At 39.7% G+C, this 26,362-nt stretch overlaps 1 protein-coding gene across 1 annotated transcript in view; it reads right to left on the bottom strand.

Annotated features, from left to right (window-relative positions):
* SPEN (spen family transcriptional repressor) overlaps positions 1 to 22,865 on the bottom strand; it is a 95,637-nt gene extending 72,772 nt beyond the window's left edge. Inside the window, 1 exon segment of the mRNA XM_030537891.1 lies at positions 22,733 to 22,865. Within this exon segment, the coding sequence (XP_030393751.1) occupies positions 22,733 to 22,815 (83 nt within the window). The 5' untranslated portion in view covers positions 22,816 to 22,865.
* Positions 22,866 to 26,362: the final 3,497 nt, after the last annotated feature.

Here is a 26,362-nt window from a genome sequence, read left to right as displayed (position 1 = left end):
GCACACCCTAGCCTAGTCTATAACATAGTACATATTCAGGAATCACTTAGACAACAGCTGTCACTAACAAATCCAAAGGAAATAGTGCTTAAAAGATTTAACTATGGTTTAAAAGTCTAACAATGTAGATGGGACAAAACCATCTTCTGCACCATTACATGAATGGTACAAAAAACTGTCTTGTCAACACAATCAGTAAAGGTTTTCAACACTCACTGCTGAAGACAGAGGCCATGTGACTACAAGATGAAGGGACTTAGGGTATGTGTAACAATGTAAAAAATAATAATACTGCAGCAAGTCTCAGAGCATGGGTCAATTAATTTGGACTCATTAAGGGTCTAAAAAGAGCAGTGTAGACGTTCCAGGTGGGTCTGAACCCAGATTTGGAGAACCTCCCCACTCACCAAATTTCCAAGCCTGGGCTCCAACTCCAGCAGGAATGTCTACACTGCTATTTTTACCCCATAGTGCTAGCCCAAGTCAATATGGGCTCTGAGATCGGGGGGAGAAAAGAGAATGTCAGTGTAGATGTGACTTGTGTCTGTATAGGGTCTAGCACTACATGGCCATGACCTTGATTTGGGCCTTTGGGCATTATAATATAAATATGAAATAAAAATACACAACAGAATAAAAAGTAATAACATGTCTGACCTGATGCTTGTGTATATTTTTATCTTCGTCTGTATTAATCACTGCATGCATTTACTTGTCCTACATATCTCAATGTATTTTTCCATTTGTAATTATTTTCTGCATCAACAGTTATATTATGCCAAAAGTGGTACGAAACTTACAAAACCCTGCACACATTTATTATCACCCTGAGACCAGAGCAGCATCAGAAATAAAAATCTTGTGAATTCCACTCTGCTAAGTCCGGTGCTCCCCTTGAAATCTGACAAAATGTTTGGTAATGCACTGATAGGAAAGAAAAGAGAGGAGAGCTTATAAATAGATACAGAAAAAGAACTGAAGCAAATCTGAAACAAACAGAAGCTTGAAAGAGACACTGATAGAAATACCAGAAAACACTGAACCTGAAAAAAAACCTTTACAAATACAGATACAAAAAGCAGCAAACAGAAGAAAACGAACTCTAAAATAATCAAGATGACTTTAAAAAAAAAAAAAAGGTGGAAAAGTTAAAAATGGTAAAAAAGGAAGGAAAAAAATTTTAGATGGTTTTACAAGATTTTCAGGGTAGGGAGAAGCAAGATCATATAAAAATATTTTAAAAATTGAGCGTACTTCCTTTCCACCCCAGAAGTGGCTGCATTTCAGTGGCGTGGAAGCAATTTATATACAGACACGCCCCGGGTTACGCAAACCCACACTTATGGAAATAGTTGTGTTTTTTTTCTCCACATAATGGTCGGGTATACATTTCCAACTTATGCAAAATTCAAGTTACGCAAGGCGTCCCGGAACAGAACGCTTGTGTAATTCGGGGAGCGTCTGTAGTAATAATAGATACATATAGACTGCGTAACACTTAAGGATACTTTGAGATGAAAGATGGCATGAAAATAAATGCGTCAAGTTTAGTTTGTGTTTCCCAGGGCCCAAACAAAAAAGTTTACCTTTAAGATAGAGTAGCCTGGGTGGCAAATAGTCAACAAAAATATAACCTTGGTCCCCCATCCTTTGCAGGCTAATCAGGTTATTGGTGTAAAATTCAAAAACAGGCAGAAAAAATAAAAAAAGCTTCAACTATAAATGCCCTAATTTACAAACTCCATAATTCACGAGAAAAATGGCACACGCGCTCTCCTTCTTAGTAAGGATTTAATAACTCATGCTGTAATAAGATCTCCTATTATTAAGGCCTCATTACTCTATCAAATTACTCACCATACTATGCTATGAAGTTTCTAGTTGCAATCTAATAATTAAGGTTGAGTTTTGCATTGAAGTACATCAAGTACTATATATGTCAAACGAACAAGATACATACTGTAGATTCTGCTTTTAATTGTATCCTTCTCTATTCGCAAAGGATGTCTTTATCAGAGATATACTACTGTGTACATGGGAATTCATTGTACAAAGAGTCTAAATGATCAGAGGGAATTCACTGGACTACAACACTAAACAACCAGGTTAAACCAAAAGAAAAATGGGAAAATGTAAGTAGTTCTGTCACTTCTCTTGAAGCTTCTCTGACCACTGGAGGTTGCCCAAAGCCTTGGCCCACATAAGCCGTATGTCTGTCCCACTGGTTCTTCTAGGTTTAAGAGTTGAACCTCTTTCTAGAGCTCCTTCCCTATTAAGCCTCTATACGCAAAGTATTGTGCAGAGCTCTACAGACAACACTATATAAAGATAAGTGCCGTTATGCAGTTTCCATTAGCCTGGTAGAAAAAACAGCCCAACAAAATACCTCTGCATTTTTACACTGGGACATCTCAAATTACGTAGAAGGAGAAGGAAGAGGTTAAGAATTCTTTTCCTGCTAGAATCAGCTTTTCCTTGGTCTCCAAATTAATGTTGCAGTGCATATTCATAATTGTTAATCTTACCCTAACCAACCTGAAAACTGATGTTAGGAATACAAAGTGCAGGTTATTAAATACAAAAGGACTGACTGCTGAGTTTTACAGTTAAAGCCTGCATAAAACTTTAATTGGCACTTTCATTAGACCAACAGGATATTTTACATTTCTTTGCACCACACAATCGCCAACTTTTCAATTTTCAGAGAACCCCAAATTAAGGTGGCTGGTTTTAGCTGTGCAACTCTTTAAGTGTTTGTAACTGGTGAATAGCTACAGTACACTCCATCAGATATTTTGGAAATTGAATGAAATATGCTTATCTGGTTTCGAACAAATGGAAATCCAAACTTTTCCATTTTAAACATGAGGCCTAAAATTAGTTTTCTGCTTTACTTCAAATTGAGACTTGCAGTGAAAAATATTTCCAAGGTATTTTCATTCATAAGGGGAAAAAACCAACAAGTTAATCAGAACTACGTTCCCAAGCTTGTAAATATATAAATTTTAACAATTCAATTCTGTCTACATTATCAGAGATACAAAACTGAATTCACTACATCCACTAAAAAGTACATTTCAAGCCAAGTTTAAACAAACGTTCAAAGAAAGGTAACCTGATGAACTCAGCTGCTAATCATTACTGCACTGCCACTCAAAACAACCTCAGAGACTGTTATAATTTAACAAATTAGATCTCAAACGCTGATTTACAAATACAGAAACTTACATAGGGCTGCTGAACCCGCCAAGCAGCTGAACTTAAAAGAAGCCAAGAGCAGTATTTACTATAAACATCTCTATCCGAATTTGAATTACTACAGGCCTGATCCAAAGTCCACTGAAGTCAATAGGTGACTTTCCACTGAATTCAATGACCTTCGGATCAGGTTCTATATTGGTTCTTGGCATCGCAGAAATACCAAAAATAGCTTGATTTAGTGACTACTTGTAGCAGACTGCTAACCTCATTCATGGTGCTGTCCCTTCAAGATTAATCTGACTACTTTGGAAGTGCTGAAAATATCTTTAATGTAACCATTTCTGCTTACTGCAATTATCAAATGATACCCTTTGATATCCTTGATTTGATCTACTGTACAAGTTTTTATTATCTTTTGAAATTTAACAAAACACTGCAGGATTGAAGTGATATTAAGACATTCTTGTAAAATAAACATAGATGTTAAGAGGCAAGCAACTCGCAAGGCCAGTTTATACCACTGATCCAAATACTGTATCTTTCTCAACACCAAGTCCAAAGTGGAGCTGATTTCTGGACCAACACTTTGTAAAGAGAAACTTGGGAGTAAAGTAAAGGTAAGAGTCCACCAATAATTTGTGGAGTACTTGCTGTCTGGTTCTGTAGAGCAGATTGGTCTCATGGTGCTGGCTTTCCATGTTTTCAAGATGGTACATCACATTAAAGACAGCCAAAATATATATCAAATGCTTTTCTAATATTACTTTTCCCTGTAAGCAGCTATAGTTGCCATAGGGATGTTAAAGCAATTGTGAGTGAGAAGGGAGGTGGTCTGCATGATTATGAATGGGAGAGTTCTCTTTAGATCCAGTTCACACTATGCAAAAGTTTGAGAAATTCTGTATTAGCTTCATCAGCACACCATGCAAGAATTAAAGCCACTGACATCATGGGAACACTAGCATCCTGATTTTACTACGAGAACAGACAGTATGAAGGCAATGATTCAGAGAAGTCCTTTAATTATCCCACTCCTACTGTTTTCCAGTAGCAGTGCTTCTGGATAGCAATATTCTTCCAGCTCTGCTTCTCCAAAATTTGTTTACAGAGACTTTTATTGAGCTTCCAGCCCCCAGGGTGGATAAATATTAATGATTATTTAAATAAAGAAAAACTTTTATTTAAATTGATGTTTATTTTGTTAAGTTATAAAAAACTTGTTTTACAAATAAACTTGCTTAAAATGAAATCTGATTTTAATACAAAAAATAAGGCCTAAAATTATAAACTCTTAAAACATTTAAACAAAAAAAATAAATCCATAAGTCCATGAGCCTGTATCAAAAAACTTGAGTTAAAGGCTACTTTTCTATATAAAGAAAGAATCAGGGAAAAAACATCCAACTTTTGAGGACAAGCTTTACCAATTCGCACAATAGCTCGTGTACTGTATTAAGGGCTTACTCTGGTTCAATAAAAATATTAAACATACAAAACATATAAATTCCAGTTACCATCCTAATGCAGCTTGACACAAATCATGAGCAAAAAGTTAATCCAGTAAATAAGCAATATATTCACCACCATTTTCTAACATACTAAAAATGAAAAATTTATAGAATCTGAAAACATTAAACTATATAATTGCTTGAATATATACTTATAGTGTACCTTCCTAGGTAGTAAAAAGATGTACCAAATATAATGTGAAGGCTCTTAGTTGTAAATCAACATGTTTTAATGCTTATCTCAACCAACGAGAATGCATTTTTCTTTAGGAATTAAGTACAAATGGAAAAGTTAATTTAAAAAAAAATTATTTAAATCAAGGCTTTCAATTTGGCGATTTAAATCTCCCTGATTTAAATGAATCCACCCTGCCAGCCCTAAGCAAAAAAACAGCAGTTCTTGAGGGTGTTCTCATTAGTAGTACTTCTCCCAGCAAGCATGATGCTTCAGGGAGCCCTCAACTTCAACAGTAGCAACCATTAAAGAATCAGTTTATGAAAACTATTAAGGTGATTTATGTGACGAACTGAATTTTTAATATAGCTTCCCCACTTTTATCTTAATCCAGCTAATTAGCCATATGCACTCTTCCCAAAGTGCTCATGGGACATATAAAGGTTGCATAGAGCCAGAGGAGGAATTTAGCAAAGTCTTGTATCAGGCCAGATGGGCAAGTCATCCATTTCTTCGGTTTTCATTTTCAGCTTGAACTGTCTCAGAATGTATCATTCTGTAACCTTATTGACACCATGGCTATCAATGGTTGGTTGTTTGGGGGTTGTTTTCTGTGGGAAATCTCTCAACTTTGGCTATCAACAGTAAGCATACTAAGGAGTCAGGGCACATGTGTTTTTACCATCATGTCAGTGGAAACACCTGTCCGCTGTCCACACCAGCACACCATCAGCAGAGGTGCACTGATGGAAGATGATAAAAACACAGCATAGACAGTCAATGGTACTTTTTGTACCTGGGTTATCCAAGAATGACATGCTAAATACTTTTGACACCCTACACAGTAAATCTTTGCTGAACTTTGTTTTCATTTTTGCTTTACAATTCTCATTTAACATATTTCAGGAGATGTATTAGGAACACTGCAAAGTCAGCACAAGAAAGGTTTTAGTTTTACTTCTGTTACAAAGTCATCTTTTTGATGGGGTGGAAAGCTTTTAGAAATATGATTATACATAAGGGAAGTAAAATGATCAAGTATATGGATAGAACAGCGAATGTTTTTACACTGTTTGATGTAATGTTTTTACATGGTGGTGTGGGGAAAAGGAACATAGTTCTTTAAGAGCCAGGACATAGAATATTAAGGTTGGAAGGGAATTTAGGAGATCATCTAATCCAACCCCCTGCTCAAAGCAGGACCAATCCCCAACTTTTTTTTTTTTTTTTTTGCCCCAGATCCCTAAATGGCCTGTTAAGGATTGAACTCTCAACCCTGGGTTTAGCAGGCCAATGCTCAAACCACTGAGCTATCCCTCCCCCATCTTCCTATGCCATACATAAATGCAATTTGCTCTGATGGAAGAAACCAAGGCAGCAAGAATATGCAACTGGGCAAACAGGGATGGGCCTCTGTACTCACTGCCCTCCATTACATACATATGAAACACTAATCAAAGTTGTACACGCCTCCAAGAGCGGAACTTGGCTCAATATATTTAAGTAATAATCTTAAATAATGCATCCGACGAAGTGGGTATTCACCCACGAAAGCTCATGCTCCAATACGTCTGTTAGTCCATAAGGTGCCACATACCATGCCATCCTTACTTCTGCGCTGCTGATGGTGGCAGCTCTGCTTTCAAAACTGGGCTCCCAGCCAGCAGCAGCCACTCTCCAGCTGCTCAGCTCTAAAGGTACTGCTGCCACCAGCAGCAGTGAAGTAGTAAGGGTAGCAGTACTGCAACGCCTCCTACAATAACCTTGAGACCACCTCACAAGTACTTTTTGGGTCAGGACCTCTACAATTACAACACAGTGAAATTTCAGATTTAAATAGTTGAAATCATGAAATTTACTATTTTTAAAATCCTACGGCCATGAAATTGACCAAAATGGACACTGGACTTGGTAGGGTCCTAGCTATAGGGAAGATTTCACATGGACCTACTAAAATAATTTCTTCCCAGAAATTGCTCATTGGTGTTGAGAGGTTACCCATTCCTGTTATCTTTGTAAAGTGGTCTTTATAGAAAAAGTTATCAACCAACTGCCTTGTAACCAAAATAGTTTGGGAGCCTCTGTGCCATTTCTTAAGTAGGAAGAGGTGCAATGATTCACAGGACTTGCAGGCGTAGTCACAAATTCTGGAAGTTCATCTTCTCCTGAAATTTCACAATTTTCAATTCAAAGAGGAAAACTTCCCCTATCACCCTGAAACTTAAAGAGTTATTTCTCAGTTCACAGCCACTGTGTGCTAGGTAGTTTTGGAAATCGCACCTAAATATGTGATTATGAGCCTATTTAAGTAGGATTTTCAAAACAACCCAAGGAACTTAAAAGCACAAGTCCCATGGACTGCTAACTGCAAACCTAAGTGGAAGAGGAGGAAAGCTGAAATACTTTAACCAGGCTATACTGACTTATGAATATTCAATCAGAAGGTAGTTTGCCAGTATAATACAGGCTAGTTGCCTATCAATTTTGTTTGAGTTGGTGTTGGTCTCACAGTAAGAAGATAAATGAGGACTTTTACATGTCTTTTGTAGCATGGATGAGCAGTTTAAATCTGAAACTTCTTAGAAAACATTATGTAAAATCTGAAATTCTACAAATTATAATCAAGTACAAAACATCCATGGTTGTCATTTACAACTATAGAACAGGAAGAAAGAGTAGCATAATTAAAATACTATGTTGATTCAAATAGTTATTTTTCCTAAAATTCTTTTTATCCACCCTGCGGTGGAGACATTAATATTAGCTCAATCATATTTGATTGGAAGCTATATATTTTTTACCTATCTAGAGGGAATGGATCTCTCACTCAAATTCACACCACTCCAAAACCAACATATGCTAAATGAAATTATAAATTTGAAATCACTGGTGCTTTTTGAAGAAGCTAAAGGAGGATCCATTTCAGAAAGGAGAACTTATTTGATACGCATAATACTAAATGATGAAAACCCACCTGGCATCCAGATCTGACTCCAAATTATGTATGGGGGAGGGGATAGCTCAGTGGTTTGAGTATGGGCCTGCTAAACCCAGGGTTGTGAGTTCAATCCTTGAGGTGGCCACTTCGGGATGTGGGGCAAAATCAGTACTTGGTCCTGCTAGTGAAGGCAGGGGGCTGGACTCGATGACCCTTCAGGGTCCCTTCCAGTTCTAGGACACAGGTGTATCTCCATATATTTATTTTTTTAATATGCCTACCATCATCCTCCCAAACTCACGGACATGAGGTCCCTACAACCAATTTGGTACAGTCTCCATCTATGGATATAGGGAAGTAAACCCATTTGGTGTAGTAGGTGATATTGGAGATCAATTATTATTCTGCCAAAACAGTTCTGCCACTCTTCTGGCTTTGAAATGGTTTATGCTGAGCAGTTCCAATATTGCGCTGATAAGATTTAGACGTTCATGCTTTGTGTCTAGGCTCACATTTAGTACATCACATCAAAAATAAGACCAAGAAAGTTTTAGCATTAGTTTACAAAATTAAAATATTTTTCAAAGTTGTTATACTGTTATATATACACTGTTATACTGTTCCTTTTTTTAAAAAAATGCAAACAACAGCATCGTTTCCTTTGCCTTTAACATAAAAGTTTATATTGGGGTAGGCAACCTATGGCACGTGTGCCGAAGGCAGCACGAGAGCTGATTTGCAGTGGCACTCACACTGCCCAGGTCCTGGCCACCAGTCCAGGGAACTCTGCATTTTAATTTAATTTTAAATGAAGCTTCTTAAACATTTTAAAAACCTTATTTACTTTACATACAACAATAGTTTAGTTATATATATTATAGATTTATAGAAAGAGACCTTCTAAAAATGTTAAAATGCATTACTGGCACGTGAAACCTTAAATTAGAGTGAATAAATGAAGACTCGGCACACCACTTCTGAAAGGTTGCCGACTCCTGGTTTATATGGCTAATATAGTTGATGAAGGCTCTTGGATTATGTGAAAGTCAAATGCCATGTTGCCTACATTGTGAGCTTTTGTAGCTAGTTTTTAAGAGAATAAAGAAACACTTTTCCAATTCAAGCACACTAAATATTTCATGGTTCCCCACTCAATGTATGCACAAGGTGCCTCGGGTGGCACATGACCAGGATTCAACACCAAATCTGGTCCACTGGTTGGATCATTAGCTTCCCCGGCTTGAGCCAGGTCACAACCTACCTTTAGGTTGACACTGAAGAGTTGGGTCCTTGGTAATGTAGGAGTCTGAGAAAAGTATAGCAGAAGCCAACAATATAATTTTACACAACAACGCACATCTCCAAGAGTTCTGTTTTATGAAATATGTTTCAGATTAGTTCATACACACTGTCTTCATAATAATGATTGTATTCAGTTACCAGGTTAGTTTCTAGTTGTCCTTTTACTTTGGTACACGGGAGTTTATTCTTTAAAAAGAAGCAAATATCTACAATGGTCAGTGATGGGACACTACAGAATTCTTTCCCAGATGTCTGGCTGTTGGGTCTTGCCCACATGCTCAGGGTCTAACTGTTCGCCATATTTGGGGTTGGGAAGGAATTTTCCTCCAGGTCAGATTGGCAGAAATCCTGGAGGTCACTTGCAGATTTAAACTAGTAAATGGTGGATCCTCTGTAATTTAAGGTCTTTAAACCATGATTTGAGGACTTCAGTAACTCAGCCAGACGTTATTTGTCTATTACAGGAATGGGTGGCTGAGGTTCTATGGCCTGCAATGTGCAGGTCAGACTAGATGATCATGATGGTCCTTTTTGACCTTGAAGTCTATGAGTACTGGACTAACAAATAGCTTGCTACTCATCCATGTGGGCACAAATGATACTGCGAGGTGTGACACTGAGCAGATCAAGAGTGACTACAGGGCTCTGGGAGTACGGGTTAAGGAGTTTGGAGCACAGGTGGTATTCTCTTCGATTCTTCCTGTTGAAGGTAGGGGTCCGGGCAGAGACAGATGCATCGTGGAGGTGAATGCCTGGTTGCGAAGATGGCGTCGCCAGGAGGGCTTTGGCTTCCTCGACCACGGGATGCTATTCGAGGAAGGACTGCTAGGAACAGATGGCGTTCACCTTTCGAAGAGGGGAAAGGCCTTATTTGCGCACAGACTGGCTAACCTAGTAAGGAGGGCTTTAAACTAAGTTCGACGGGGACAGGTGAGCAAAGCCCACAGGTAAGTGGGGAACAAGACCTGGGAGATGGGTTGGAAACAGGAGGGAACATGGGCTATAATGGCAGAGAGGAAGGAGGGTCAGGGCAAAGCTGGGAGGCAAGATCAAACCAGTATCTTAGATGCCTATATACAAATGCAAGAAGTATGGGTAATAAGCAGGAAGAACTGGAAGTACTAATAAATAAATAAATACAACTATGATATTATTGGCATTACTGAAACTTGGTGGGATAATACACACGACTGGAATGTTGGTGTGGATGGGTATAGTTTGCTCAGGAAGGATAGACAGGGGAAAAAGGGAGGAGGTGTTGCCTTATATATTAAAAACATACAGACTTGGACTGAGGTGGAGATGGACATAGGAGACGGAAGTGTGGAGAGTCTCTGGGTTAGGCTAAAAGGGGTAAAAAACACGGGTGATGTCGTGCTGGGAGTCTTCCACCTGATTAGGTGGCCTGTAGTAGAGGTGGATGAGGCTTTTTTCAAACAACTAACAAAATCATCCAAAGCCCAAGATTTGGTGGTGATGGGGGACTTCAACTATCCAGATATATGTTGGGAAAATAACACCGAGGGGCATAGACTATCTAATAAGTTCCTGGACTGCATTGCAGACAACTTTTTATTTCAGAAAGTTGAAAAAGCTACTAGGGGGGAAGCTGTTCTAGACTTGATTTTAACAAATAAGGAGGAACTTGTTGAGAATTTGAAAGTAGAAGGAAGCTTGAGTGAAAGTGATCATGAAATCATAGAATTTGCAATTCTAAGGAAGGGTAGAAGGGAGTACAGCAGAATAGAGACAATGGATTTCAGGAAGGCGGATTTTGGTAAGCTCAGAGAGCTGATAGGTAAGGTCCCATGGGAATTAAGACTGAGGGGAAAAACAACTGAGGAAAGTTGGCAGTTTTTCCAAAGGGACACTATTAAGGGCCCAAAAGCAAGTTATTCCGATGGTTAGGAAAGATAGAAAATGTGGCAAAAGACCACCTTGGCTTAACCACGAGATCTTGCGTGACCTACAAAATAAAAAGGCGTCATATAAAAAATGGAAACTAGGTCAGATTACAAAGGATGAATATAGGCAAATAACACAGGAATGCAGAGGCAAGATTAGAAAAGCAAAGGCACAAAATGAACTCAAACTAGCTATGGGAATAAAGGGAAACAAGACGACTTTTTATCAATACATTAGAAGCAAGAGGAAGACCAAGGACAGGGTAGGCCCACTGCTCAATGAGGAGGGGGAAACAGTAATGGGAGACTTGGAAATGGCAGAGATGCTTAATGACTTCTTTGTTTCAGTCTTCACTGAGAAGTCTGAAGGAATGTCTAGTATAGTGAATGCTTACGGGAAGAGGGTAGGTTTAGAAGAGAAAATAAAAAAAGAGCAAGTAAAAAATCACTTAGAAAAGTTAGATGCCTGCAAGTCACCAGGGCCTGATGAAATGCATCCTAGAATACTCAAGGAGTTAATAGAAGAGGTATCTGAGCCTCTAGCTATTATCTTTGGGAAATCATGGGAGACGGGGGAAGATTCCAGAAGACTGGAAGGGGGCAAATATAGTGCCCATCTATAAAATGGGAAATAAAAACAACCCAGGAAACTACAGACCAGTTAGTTTAACTTCTGTGCCAGGGAAAATAATGGAGCAGGTGATTAAAGAAATCATCTGCAAACACTTGGAAGGTGGTAAGGTGACAGGGAATAGCCAGCATGGATTTGTAAAGAACAAATCGTGTCAAACTAATCTGATAGCGTTCTTTGATAGGATAACGAGCCTTGTGGATAAGGGAGAAGCGGTGGATGTGATATACCTAGACTTTAGTAAGGCATCTGATACAGTCTCGCATGATATTCTTATAGATAAACTAGGAAAGTACAATTTAGATGGGGCTACTATAAGGTGGGTGCATAACTGGCTGGATAACCGTACTCAGAGAGTAGTTGTTAATGGCTCCCAATCCTGCTGGAAAGGTATAACAAGTGGGGTTCCGCAGGGGTCTGTTTTGGGACCGGTTCTGTTCAATATCTTCATCAATGATTTAGATGTTGGCATAGAAAGTACGCTTATTAAGTTCGCGGACGATACCAAACTGGGAGGGATTGCAACTGCTCTGGAGGACAGGGTCAAAATTCAAAATGATCTGAACAAATTGGAGAAATGGTCTGAGGTAAACAGGATGAAGTTCAATAAAGATAAATGCAAAGTGCTCCACCTAGGAAGGAACAATCAGTTTCACACATACAGAATGGGAAGAGACTGTCTAGGAAGGAGTATGGCAGAAAGAGATTTAGGGGTCATAGTAGACCACAAGCTTAATATGAGTCAACAGTGTGATACTGTTGCAAAAAAAGCAAACATGATTCTGGGATGCATTAACAGGTGTGCTGTAAACAAGACACGAGAAGTCATTCTTCCGCTTTACTCTGTGCTGGTTAGGCCTCAACTGGAGTATTGTGTCCAGTTCTGGGCACCGCATTTCAAGAAAGATGTGGAGAAATTGGAGAGGGTCCAGAGAAGAGCAACGAGAATGATTAAAGGTCTTGAGAACATGACCTATGAAGGAAGGCTGAAGGAATTGGGTTTGTTTAGTTTGGAGAAGAAAAGACTGAGAGGGGACATGATAGCAGTTTTCAGGTATCTAAAAGGGTGTCATCAGGAGGAGGGAGAAAACTTGTTCACCTTAGCCTCCAATGATAGAACAAGAAGCAATGGGCTTAAACTGCAGCAAGGGAGATTTAGGTTGGACATTAGGAAAAAGTTCCTAACTGTCAGGGTAGTTAAACACTGGAATAGATTGCCTGGGGAAGTTGTGGAATCTCCATCTCTGGAGATATTTAAGAGTAGGTTAGATAAATGTCTATTAGGGATGGTCTAGACAGTATTTGGTCCTGCTATGAGGGCAGGGGACTGGACTTGATGACCTCTCGAGGTCCCTTCCAGTCCTAGAGTCTATGAGTAAGACTTTAATGTTGTGTTGTGTTTTTAAGGACAACTATGTTTTGATTTGTTATATGGAGAGGTCTCTCTTTAAAAGTTTACATTTTTATTCCTTCATTCCAAGATTTTATATAACGTGCTGCAATTATAGAGTACAGTAGATTGAATAAAAACCATCAAAATATTGAAGCTGTGACACTATTAGCACATCAAGTAAAGTAGCACTACCGCTAAGATATCACTGTAAAACAGCATTAATGAAGTTTTGGTCAGAGTAGGGGAGCCCAATATTATTGATAACCACCCACAGAAGATTGAGTATACTTCAAACAAACAAGGAGGTGAAACACTTTTGTAGTCCCACTATTATCGCAGTATGATCATTAGGTTTTAAAGATGACAAGCAAGCTATTTGTTAGTCCAGTTTACAAAATAGTGACCTTTGTCTAAAGCTAACCATTTACAATGACCAACAGTACAACACAAAGATCTTGTGAATGTAAGCCATTAACCAGTTGTACAATATTTGATTTCCCAGCTTCAGCATCACATTTCCCAAGAGTTTTAAATTGGCATGCTGAAGAGGTGGCTAAACAAATCAGATTACAGTGATTAAATAATTATATTTTCTAATTTATTCCTTATTTCACTGTTTAAATATTTTCCTTTTTCTTCAATTGTCATCTGAGAACACCATGAAAGCTCACAATTAATCTCCCTCCAATGAAGAATGCACTAAATAACCAATAAGACAGATTTTGCTAGTTGGCACTGGGGAGCAAAAACAAAACTCAACCAACAAAGCACCAGCGTCACAAGGCAGCTTCTGAAAGTCTCAGTTCCAAACTCCTCCTCCTTGAATGAAGCAATCTGCTCTTCACTACAGTGTTGAAAGATAGCAGAGAAGAGACAGAAATATCTGTACAACTTTGTTCTGACATTTCCCCACTTCCTCAAGGATTCACCAGGAAATAATCTTTTTAAATTGATTATTTCTACTTTGGAAGTGGATTTAATTAAGCCAGTCCTGGGTTGCTGGGAAAACATGAAGGTGCTACAGCTATATGGATATATAATCATCTGAACCCTGGATGGATGCCACTTATGCTAAATAATCTGTTCCAGCTTGTATGACAGTGTGACACTTGTATCTGGGTCACTGAGTAAGTTTTCCAAACCTGAAAAAAAGGTCAGTGTAAGTGCAAAAGCTTGTCTCTCTCACCAACAAAAGTTGGCCCAACAAAATAAATTATCTCACATATCTTCTCTATTTCTTAGAGACAACAGTTGCACATTCTTAGGGAGCACACGGATATCTAGATGGCTAGGATACAGACAGGTTTCTTGGAAATGGAGTATGGCCTCCTGTAATGCTGAAAGTCCCTAGGTCTCCTGGCATATACCCTACTCCTCAAGCATAAATTATGCTCGTCACAGTACTCTATCAGATGTTAGTTGAGTTTTCAATATTAAAAGAAATGTCCATGTGCACTCATGGACCAACTCTCTTTACATGCTCTCTGACGTGGTTTAAGTAGATGGGTTACCTTATACTATATTACTGACAACCTAGCACTCTTCTTTGTTATATTCTTTCTTTTTCTGGTAGAATCAGTGGTAGTGCAGGAAGTCACTGACCACCTCAATGCAATCCAAAAATGTAAGATTATATAGTCAAGAATCTGGAATAATCCGTTATCACTGAGAGAAATAGATGCCTGTTTCTCTAAAATATTTAATGTAGTTCTAGGTTACTAAAATCTTATGTTTGACTTAGATTTTCCCCCTCCCTGCATGTTTAGATCATCCATGTAACTGTTGGTTACTGCTCCTTTAGTGTTCACTTCAAACTGAATGCGTTCACTAACACATGGTAAGAAAACACTATTTCTACAGTGCATCTTCAATAAAAAGCAAGGTGCATTCTTACCTTGTGTTAGCCAACATGTGTTAACTAATCCATGGTAAAAATCATACACACAAATGTTTGTAGCTGCCACATGTGGTAGCAGCTTGAAGTAAACACTGCAAACTACTTTGCTTTCACTAGGATTTTCCCTTGTGTTTATTACTTGTTAGTGGACAAGGTAAGAACTCACTTTTTTCCCCCTTAGTGGAGCCAAGGCCCACATATGAATTCACCTTAGGATGACAGGGTCACATGCCCAAAGAGCTTTACATGAGTTTACATTGCATGTAAAATTACATGGCATCAGGATTCTGTTTGCACTGCAACATTAAAACTTTCAAGTAAATAATATTTCACTATCTTAAGTTGAAGAATGGATTTAATATCGGTGCCTCTCCCAAGACCTCAAAATTATGATGAAATCATTTCCATAAAACACAAATCAGCATGATAATGAATATTTAAGAAAGGATCCAAACGGAATCAGAGTCCAACAATTATCCCAACGGAACCAAAATTTAGCAGTTAAATATGATCTAAACCAGTGCTCTTCACTATTTTTGAAGCGGGGGCAACTTTGAAGCAGCTGGAAAATTCACACATCATAAGCTATTGAAGAACATCCCTGAAATGACTAAGTCTTCGGGAAGAGGTCGGTGGTTGCAGACAGAACCACTTGACAATATGCCTAGCAACTCCATCACAGAAACCTAAAAGGATATTTAGAAATCAGTCCTCATGGCCTTCAGGGGATCAAGCTTAGTTAGGAACAAATGCACAGCAGAAGTAGTTTAGGAGATTAAGTCAAAATGATAAAGAAACAGGAGAAACTCCACTGGCACCAGTAACACTGACTGCCTCATAGATATAGTCAAATGAGGTTTCATTCAACACTTAAGGCATATACACTGCAGCAGAACATCTGGCAAAGATGCTCCATGCCAATGGGAGACAACTCTTTCCTCGGCATAATAAAATCACCTACGTGACTGGTAGAAGCAGCTATATCGGCGGGAGAAGCTCTCCCACTGACAAAGCGCTATCCATACCACCACTTACATCAGTGTGACTTATGTCGCTTGGGGGGTTGTTTATTCACACCTCAAAGCCACAAATTCTGATGACTTAGCCTTAGCAATGGGAAAAGCCTATTTGAGAAAAAGTAGGTCTTGTGGTTTAAGCCATCGGACTGAGACTCACGAGAGCTGGGTTCAACTCAACTCAGAGGTTTCCTGAGTGATCTTGAGAAGTCATTTAATCTCTCAGCTCCTCACCTGAAAAATGGGAATACTATTTCCTCTCTCACACCTTTTTCTCCATCTTCTCTATCTATATTTTAAATTCTTTTTATTTGGGACTGTCTTACTATGCGTATGTACAGTGCTCAACAAAAGTGGGCCCTGATATTGACCAGACACTCCAGGCACTACTGTAATAAAATATATCCTATCTTTAGCTTTATTCCCCCCTCCCTGCACCCCAAGAAAGACCACCTTTAAAATATGCTTCAGCACTTACTTTAAAATGCACTTAATGGCTGCTTTCAACAAAGAAATATAGCCATAAACCACTCACAAGTTTCACTGCTGATGTGGGGATTGTTAATGAAATATGAAAGCACTTTTACTTGTTTGAAGTTAAAAACAAGCCACAAAATTCTATGTTATTTCATTCAAAATAAGAGAACATAATCAGAATTCACCATGACCCTCTTTTATTAAAAAAAAAAATAAAATCCCCAAATATTAAGCCTGGAAAGGAATGTTCAGTTTTATTTTGAATATACAGTTGATTTAGTGAGGTCATCTTTATGTTTACATTTGAACTGATGTACCAAAGTACCATTGCTAATTATAAGTAACAAAACTTGTTTTGCAGACCTGAGAACATAGTACTTTGGTTTCATGGTTGGAGAATTTTACTAGGAAAACTATTACTACTACTATTATTATTGGCCCAATCCTGCTCTCATTTAAATCAATAGCAAAGACTGCCAATGCTATGTTCAGAAAAGCATCTACGTTAAAAATAATGGTAGTTTCTTACTCAACAGTTCTGATCCCTGTACACATTCCAGATCATATCTGCTTGGCATTCTGACAAAGCAAAGTTTGCTCTGGTTAGCAGTACAGAGCCAATACAGCCATTGGAGACCACACTGGATTCTATTCTGCCCCTTACACCATTCACAGAATTGTTGATCAACTTCAACTGTATAATCTTTATTTACCAGTGGCAACTCATAAGCCATAAAGCACACAACTTGACTCTATGTTACGCTAGAATGAGTTTGCACTATTTGCCAGTAGAAAATTTTTATTTATTTATTTATTTTTGTAAACTGAACAAAATGAGATATGGAAGTAAATGAAAACAAACATGGAATCTCCACAATGCCCCTTTTACAGACTGACTCTTCAAAGTGTAACCATATTTCAAAGGACATGAATTGTTAAATAATAGATTCTATTTCCACCTTGCCCTCCACATGAAGTGAAGACAACCTGAAGCCAAAGAACACAAGGTTTCTAAAACGTGCTTAGAACAACATTAACAGTTATGTAAAATATTTGCATTAGGCCTTTTTTGAGCTGTAACTTTAAGAACTACAATATAAATAGTATTTGTGTTTCTTTAAACTCACAATATTGGCTCGGAGAACATCTTCCCATTGCCCAGGCTAATATTTCCCACACAATAAAGAAGTGTGCATATCAAAATAACATGACCCCTAATGATTTCAAGAGTCTCATTGGTCTTTTCCATTTAAAATGCAAACAGTTAAGGCAAAGCAACAGGTCTTTGCATAACCAAAGGGAAAAAACAGGGAGAAAGCATGGAAGAGTGGCATTTGTGCTATGGACAAATGTTACTATATTTAGTCTCCTTGTTCTGCAAGCTGCTGGGCATCTGTTTCAGTAATGGTGAATGATTTTTTTCTATCACTCAAGAGTGCAATAATCTGGGTTCATTTTAATTATTGCAATGAAGAAACACCTTCACTCACAGCTAAATATTCTGTTTTAATGAAGACTGAATTCCAGCATCAGAGATCATAACATGAAATATACTATTTTAAGAACAAGCTTCCCTGATTTCCTGTGCTAGTTTAAAGCCTTGAAAGAGTTTAAAGAAAAGGTCTGAGATACAATGGAAAATGAAATGTAATCAGTCAGTAATTGTATATTTTGAAGCCTATATGAAAAATACACAAATACAGTGTGTGCACACATAAGCTGGCCCAAATATTTTTAAATTCGCAAATGGTAATTTATCAGCAACCTCTTCAAAACAGCAAGATAGAAATATGCTTTGAAAAAAAGATTTTACAGACATTCTGTGCACAGAAGTCAACCATCAGTCACAATTCTTGACAACTCCACTATTCTCCTCCAATTTAAGACAAGCATTTACCAAAGAATATTGCTTCAATTTATGCAAAAGAAAACTGAATTTTAAAAGAGTAGTACAGATAAAATATTGGAAGAAACTGCTGCTACAAAGCATTTATATTTATGCCTAGATAAACCTCTTCCAAAATATGAAGAAAGAGACTGCAAACCAAAGTGAGCAAAATTTCCCTAAGTTACAATTAATAAAAATGAAAGTCTCTCCCACTCAGTACACCTACTGTGTCTTCTTAAAACTAGCCATTTCAGTTACAGTACAGTATTGAAAATAAATATTTAGCATGAGATTGTAATTGCAAAAAAGATTTAATTTACACATATGCTTATATATGAAAATGGCAATATATTTCAACTGGAAAAACTAGTATAAATACTGGTACACTGAAATTACATATATAACTGACATTGGCTATTCCTTGGCTGTATCCAATATTTATTATAGTGATATATTTTTGACAAATTCTCTTTTCTGCTTCTGTAACTACAACTTTGTAATATGCTCTGTCAGCTTCTTTGCATATTCTTTCCTGTTCTCAGACTGGGGGATGGGTGGGAACTTGATTTAGCCAAGATCAGCTAAATCTGAAAAGAGCTCCAAACTAAAGAGCCTATCTTTCCAAGAAGCCAACCTTATACATTACATATCCAAGCTCAGGCAGCTGCCTTTCACATGTATATGTCCAGCAAAGCTAAGCTCCTGCCACAATAAAACAAGACTGCAATACAATTATTGGGTAACTTGTCCCTTCCCCCACTCAGCTAACCAACATACAAAGAAAGGCTTGCTCTACTGTGCACATACAGTACCCTTGATGATCCCGCTGCTAACTGAAACTTCATTCAAGATATTTTAAGCAACAAAATATTTAGTAATTTAGAGAGCTAAAAACAGCTCAAAACAATGTACGGTATTAAATAAAAATATTAAACTAATACCTATATCAGTGGCCAAATGTTTAGACTTTCACACCCCTATTACTGATTTGGAGGGTGTGTGTACACACATATATAAATGCATGGTTTGGGAGTGGGATTTTTGTTTTTAAGAACCAGCTAAAAATCTAAATTGTAAAGAAAACTCAAGTTGTGCAGAAATGAAAGGTTTTGCCTAAGCTATGTGCATTTCCTTCCAAAACCAATGATCAAAATTCAGAAAGGTAAAAACAAAAAAAGTAATTAATTCAGATCCTGCCATTTTCCTGATCGATCTCTAAGCAACAGTACCATGGCAACTTTTTCCTGCTTTAAAAATGTCATGAAAAAAGGAAAAATATCAGAATGCCAAATTTTCAATTTTATTTGAGTACTCCTCATCTTTGCTATTTAAATTAAATCATGCTTGGAACTAAGTTTTAGAATATACACTCTAGAGTAACCCATGTGTTTATTTATTCCCTGATCACCTACATAACTAAAATTATGGTTAATACAGACTCACTCTACCATGAAGATCAAAGTAAATGTTCTGTGTATAAGCCTTAATGATAGGAATATGAACTTCTGATTAATATTATCAACGTAATTAATGATCAGGGTTCCAAAGGCAGAGAGGTGTTGTTTTCTTTAGTTTCATGCAATGTTAACAGATCTGTATGGCTGAATTTCCTCCCTGCTCTGAGTAACTATCATGCTCCTATCTAGTTTTAAACCATTTCCAATTCATTTTGTGACCCGTCCTATCACACAATTTATACTCCTCATACAATCCAAATGTGAACACTATGTAAGTATGAATATATCAGGAATGAGCCTCTACCAAACCATCTAGTTGGTGCCTAAAAAGACGCAAAGGGACTCCTTTATAGATCACATCTTTGTGCACACACACACACACAGTACACACCATGAACTCTACTCATTTCCTGACAGTCTAAGGTGTGCAAAGGAAAATAAAAGTAAGTCTTGCAACTAAATGCAGTTATGATCAGGGAGCCTAGCGAAGTCTCTTGCTACGCAGCTCCTGCTGCTGCCTCCTTTTGCAGTTTCCCCACCTCCTTCTGTGCAGTAGGAGATCTGCTCTGCTCTTTCCCACATAAACTGAGTCCTAGCCGCCATTTTAGAAAGTCATTCACACAAGCCAGACCGCTGCACCATCCACCACTTGAAAAGAAATCTCTCTTTGAATGTTTCCTCCTTCCCTTTCCCTGCCTCTGCACTATAAAAGGGACACACCAAAAAGCAAGCAAATGCTCTCTTGGATAGACAGAGTTGCCAAGGCTAGCAGCATGTCACTGATCAGCAAATGCTGCAATGCACGTGTTTGCACGTTTGTGCATGTGAATTTCCCATCCACTGAAAACAGTGCAATGACAAGACAGACATATCTTACGGGGAAGATGACTGAGAGCAAAATACTAACACAAATCATTTTACATATATCCACTCCAGCAACATGCATTAAATCTGCTCATTCTCTATAAATTCAATATTTCATATACAAGGATTTTAAGGGTAGCAAGTGGGGAAAGCCCAGCTAACAATTCTTACTAAATAACTCTACCTAATTCCTGATTCAAATCACAATCTCTTGCTTTATTCACGTCCTAGTTTAAAATAATGGGGGACTGATCACAAATGGGCGCACGCGCACACACACTATGCCTAGTTTAAGTGGTTATGAATGAGCTTACTATTCACAAACCCTGCTTTACATGCAGACATGGATGCTTCCAAGATGAAGATTTAATATCGAAGATCAAGCAACAACGAAAATAATCTTCCATTAAAAAAGCCATAGGGCAGCTCTCCTGCTCCTTCTTCCATTTCCCTGTCGAAGCTCCTCATGTGTTAGTAACCAAGTCTATTTTTCCCATGGTGACTCACTATTAAGGACGCTCTGTAATATTCCTACACTAAGCAGTAGTAAGGAAGATTAAAAAGAAGTTTAAGAACCCTTTTGGAGTGTGAGAATAGACCCAATCCAGGCTATTTATAATGCACATCTAGAACTTATTTCTTTTTTCCTTATTACTCTTTTAACAAGGTTCTAGTGCAGTTTGTTAACCTTATAATGACACTTCCAAAAAGCACTGTTTAATCTTCCACCCACTAAATGTAATCCCTCAAAACAGATAAAACAAACTATTTGGTTAAATACCACTAAGACCAGACAGATGAACACAAACCTTTTTTTAAGCTTTCATATTTTAAGAGAAAAATATGAAGAGGTGAGGAAAAATACAAAAGCATGCAAACTACTGTTCCATTATGGCCTATGTGATTGGGGTTATAGAATATATATAGTGAGAGAATATGGAATTTATAAATGTAAAAAACAATACCAGCTCTGAAGAGCTCTGTGTAAGCTTGACCCTTTCGCCAACAGAAGTTGGTCCAATAAGAGGTATTACCTCACCCACCTTGTCTCTCTAAAACAATACCAGTCCACATTCCAGTATTATAAATTCCAGAACACTGTTTCTTAGTGAAAGGATCCACTGGGAGTTGGCTTCTTCAAGCATTTCTGTGATCTTCAGTTTCACCTTTGTATTTCCAAGCACTTAAGCTCCCACCATTCACTTTACAAACCTCTTAGTTAATTTCATTATAAAGCATCTAACCAAAGATGCAAGGGGGTTACAGTCACTTGCTCACACCTGAGTGCATGGTATCCAGCTACCTTCAGTAATGGAATGGGTTGATATGAAGAAAAAAAAATGTAAAACAAAAACCCTCTTCATTTAAACACTGAGAAAGGATTTTTAAAACCATGGCACCAAGAAGGAAGATGAGCAGCCTCTGAGAGTAAAAATTGTTTCCAACATAATTGTACCTCACAAAATATCCCATCCACGTAGAAAATAGCGAACTCCCTCTTTTCATCTGGCTTTTCCATCCATGAGTGTTTCTGCTCCTGCTAGTCCTTGGCTCTGCGAGGCTCCAATATTTCTCCATGAAGCTCCTTCCGCATTATAAACCTCCAGGATTTTATTGTACAGGAGACCACAAAGATCTTCACCGCGGTGCAGGGACGCGTATAGGTATTTTTGTTCTCCTCTGACACCCACAACCCCCCCCCGCACCCCTTCTCGCCTGGGATCAGAGCGATTTCCACACACAGTCCATGGGGGTGAGTATCCGCAGGAGTTGCTATGATACCCTGAGACAGATTTTCCCATCCCTTCACCGCTGGCTCCATGCTGGGTGAGGGGAAGCCATAGAAGATCCTGTTTTCTCCAAGCTCCCGGGCTATCCTGGGGCAGCGGGGGGCATGCACAGACCGTGCCCCCTCCCGTAACAGCTCCGTGCCCAGGAAGGGGGGGAGCCACACGCAGATCCCCCCCCCCAGCTCATACACTGGGGACGCAGCGCGCACAGACCCTGGCGGAGAACCCCCTTTGCGCTCCCCCCCAGATGAGGGGCCCCCCATGAGCAGCGCCCCCCCCCCGTTCACTCACCGCTTGAAGTGCTCGATGATCTTCTCCTCGCGCACGTTCTCCGGTAAGTTGCCCACCCAGAGGTGCCTGGTTTCCCGGACCATGCTGCGCCGCGCCGGCCCCCCCGCGCCCCGGCCCGTGCCCTAGTGCCAGGAGCTGCCTCCCCTCGCGGCGGCGGCGGCGGACACCATCCCTCGGGGCCCCTGCTGCGGGCCGGCGGGCTGCGGCTCCCCTCCTGGCTCCCCTCAGCGGCGGCGGCAGCGCGGCGCCCCCTCCCCCTCGCGCTCTCTCGCGCTCTGTGGCGGCTCCGCTCTCCCCGCTCCCTCTCACACCGCCGCCAAGCCCGGCGCAGGCGCACTCCCGGCCTGAGGGGGGGGGAGGGAAGGGAAAGGAGAGGGGAGCGCTTGCTCCCAACGCCCTGGGCCGCCAGCCTCCCGGCCTCACTGCGCACGCGCCCAGCTAGAATGACTCGTTTTCCTCACGCCACTGCGCCTGCGCCAAAAAAAGGGGGGGGAGATGGGAGTGAGGCGTCCGGTCCCTTCCCTTCCCGGTCCCATTGGAGTCAATAGGGAGCACGTTGTGCCATTGAGTTCAATAGAGACAGGGGGGCATGGCCCTTGGGAGCGGAACTGGGGCCACGGACCCTCTTTGCACCATATGGTTGGCTGCACTTAGGGGGGCAGGGAGTCTGCTTAACCCTTCATGCCTTGGTGCCTTCCCTCCTGCAGCATCCCACCCCACCCCACCCCAGCTGGGTCTCCAGTGCCCCGGCCCAGCACAGGGAAATTAAGAGTCTGGAGTTCCTGGAGAAGAGCTCTGTGTCGCTACAGAGCGCCTCCTCCTTCGCAGAAGCCGGACCAATAAAAGATATTACCTCACCCACCTTGCCTCTTGAATTTGCTCGCACCCACAAAGCCCTTGGGGCAAACGCTGATCTCAGAAATGCCAGTGTAAAGCCGGGGATACTCCATGGAAATGGATCGAGTTATTCAGCATTTCCACCAGTGTAACAGCACGGCGTCAGGCCCTTTTTTATACAGCTAGGAATTAAATTAACACCACACACAGCAGCCAGTCTCTGACTAGAGAGTAGAAAAGTGATAGCAGTACATGGTGCTTCAATACCAGCCTGATATGTACCATACAAATACCGTAAATAGAGTACAAATAAATCAGATTTTCATCCCAGGTGACATCTTAAATTAGAGTTAGGTATCATTGGACAGGATCATACCCAAACTGCTACTTTGAGCAGGGGGTTGAACTAGATGACCCAAGGTCCCTTCCAACCCTGATAATCTATGATCCTCTAGTCCAGCATGTTGTCTGACAGTGGCCAGTACCAGATGTTTCAGAGGAAGATGAAACATTCCTGCTCTAGGCAAAAGTGGGATAATCTGTCCCTCATGTTAGGTCTCATCCTGATCTGACAGAGATCGGCTTAATCCCTAAAGCATGAGGTTTCAAATTACACATATTTTAAAATATTTACATAGCAACTTTCTCCCCCAAAGGCACTATACAGTAATAATCCTGTGCAACATTACTGTCAATCACATTGTGTTCTAAAATTGTGCCTCACTAGAGGTGTAGATAATTAGAACTGCCATATTGGGTCAGACCAAAGGTCCACCTGACCCAGTATCCTGTCTTCCAGCAGTGGCCAATGCCAGGTGCCCCAGAGGGAATGAACAATTCGTATAGTCTTAGATCCCATTCATAACTGGATCTTTACAGAAGACCTTTGCACAGACCTACCCCACCACAACAACTTCAAAGGAATTGCACGGGCTCCAGGATCCACCCATGGAGATGTTATTGGAGGATCAGGGCCATAAGAATCTACCCAGCCCTAAGTGTCTTACATTCTCTCTTTAAAATATGCACGCAATACATATAAGCAAATTTAAATTTACCTCAGTTTAATTACATTGAATATTCCATATGTAAGCCAGCACAAGTTCATTTTATATTAGATAAGTGTGATTTCTATGTTACACTCTATTTTACAATTTATAGCTCTGGTCGTCTCTATCAGCATCACATGCAGCCACTACTACTATATACAAACTCTTCTGGGGTTAGAGGGGAGTTGACGACCAATCAGCACCTCTCACAGAAGTGGGAGGGAGAAGAAATGTTAGCAAAGGACATCATAGAGTAGATTCTTATGCAAACTGCCACAGGATCTTTAGTACTGAATCCTGCAAGCACCCAATCCTGGGAACTACTTGCAAGAGTAAAGGTTACTCACATGCTTAACTGTTTACAGGATTAGGCCCCTAGTGTTTACACAGATTAGACAGGACCTTGTTTTTAAAAGGTCTCATCTAAATGAGCCACATTTAGCAACAAGAAGGAAGAGCAGAATCAACCCTGCCAGGATATGAAGCTATGGTTCCAGGGAGTCTAGTAGATATTAAACACTCGTTGCTTATAAGGCCACTGTACTATCCCTTCCAGCATCTCATCCCAGCCTCTCCTTGGAAAGCAGCTTTTTAACAGCTGTGAGGGAAACTGGGTGCGATTTCGCACTCAGAGAAGGTTATTCATTTAACAAAGAGCAACAATACAGATTTATCAACAGCAAGATCCAGCCATCTCCCCTTTCCAGGGGTGCTGGAACAATTTTTATAGGGGGGGTACTGATGCTGGAAGCCATGGAAACCATGTATTTGGTGTTTGTTATTTCTACTTCATGCCGGGGGGGATGGCAGCACCGCTAATTCCAGCACCACTGCCCCTTTCCACATAGAATCAAATTGTTTCATAGGAGTTTGGAAGAAGAGATGCTCAAGTTATTATTTTGCATTCAAACCCCACCAAGTGACCCAGTTTGAGGTTAGGGTAAAACTGAACACACATCCAGAGACGGCATTTCTTTTGGAGCCACATAAGCCTGGTTAGCTGCTTATACCACAAAGAAAAGACTAATATTTCAATGTATTTTCTTTGGCCAAAGCCTCCTGTTTGCTGACAATGCTTTTCTCTTGATTGAAACCATATTCTTATTTGCTGGGATGAGCAAAGCTCAACTGCACTGTATTCATATTCAGTCCATGCTTGTTAATATCCATTGAGCACCCAGTGATGTACTGAACACAAATTAAGAAGGTCCCTGCCCCAATGAGCTCACAATCTTTTCATTTAACTTTATATCTCAAAGGCTTTTACTGGCTTAGAAGTTATTCCCCCCACCCAAGAGTTAAGTAAGACCCCCTTCGCACCCCCACTTACAAACATTTACTCAAGCCATGTGCATCTAAGCATTCAGAATGTTAAAGCAACAAAAGAGATTACCAGCTCTCTTCAGTGATATGTTCACCATGGCGGTTTCTTCTCCATGGAATTGGGTTTTAGATTTTGTCCAGCTACTTGTAAAGCAGAAATACACAGAGCAATTGTTATAAATAAGCATTTACAGTATATAGCATTTTATACCTTTAAAAAGCTCTACAAATGTCCATTCCAGGATAAATGGTAAAAGATTCCAAGTGTTACAGTGAAGTTGGTTATTCTTATGCAGTTTTCCCAAATTGTGATTTTCCCCTTCCAGTTCAGAATGCAGTTTTCAACTACGATGCTGCCTATTCCTCCCCTACCTTCACACAAGAGTTCCGAGGGGCAAGACCAAGGTTATGCCTACACTTT

Source organism: Gopherus evgoodei, chromosome 18, assembly GCF_007399415.2.
Source record: "Gopherus evgoodei ecotype Sinaloan lineage chromosome 18, rGopEvg1_v1.p, whole genome shotgun sequence".
In the NCBI taxonomy this organism is placed as follows: domain Eukaryota; kingdom Metazoa; phylum Chordata; order Testudines; family Testudinidae; genus Gopherus; species Gopherus evgoodei.
This window is presented reverse-complemented; position numbering and strand designations above follow the sequence as displayed.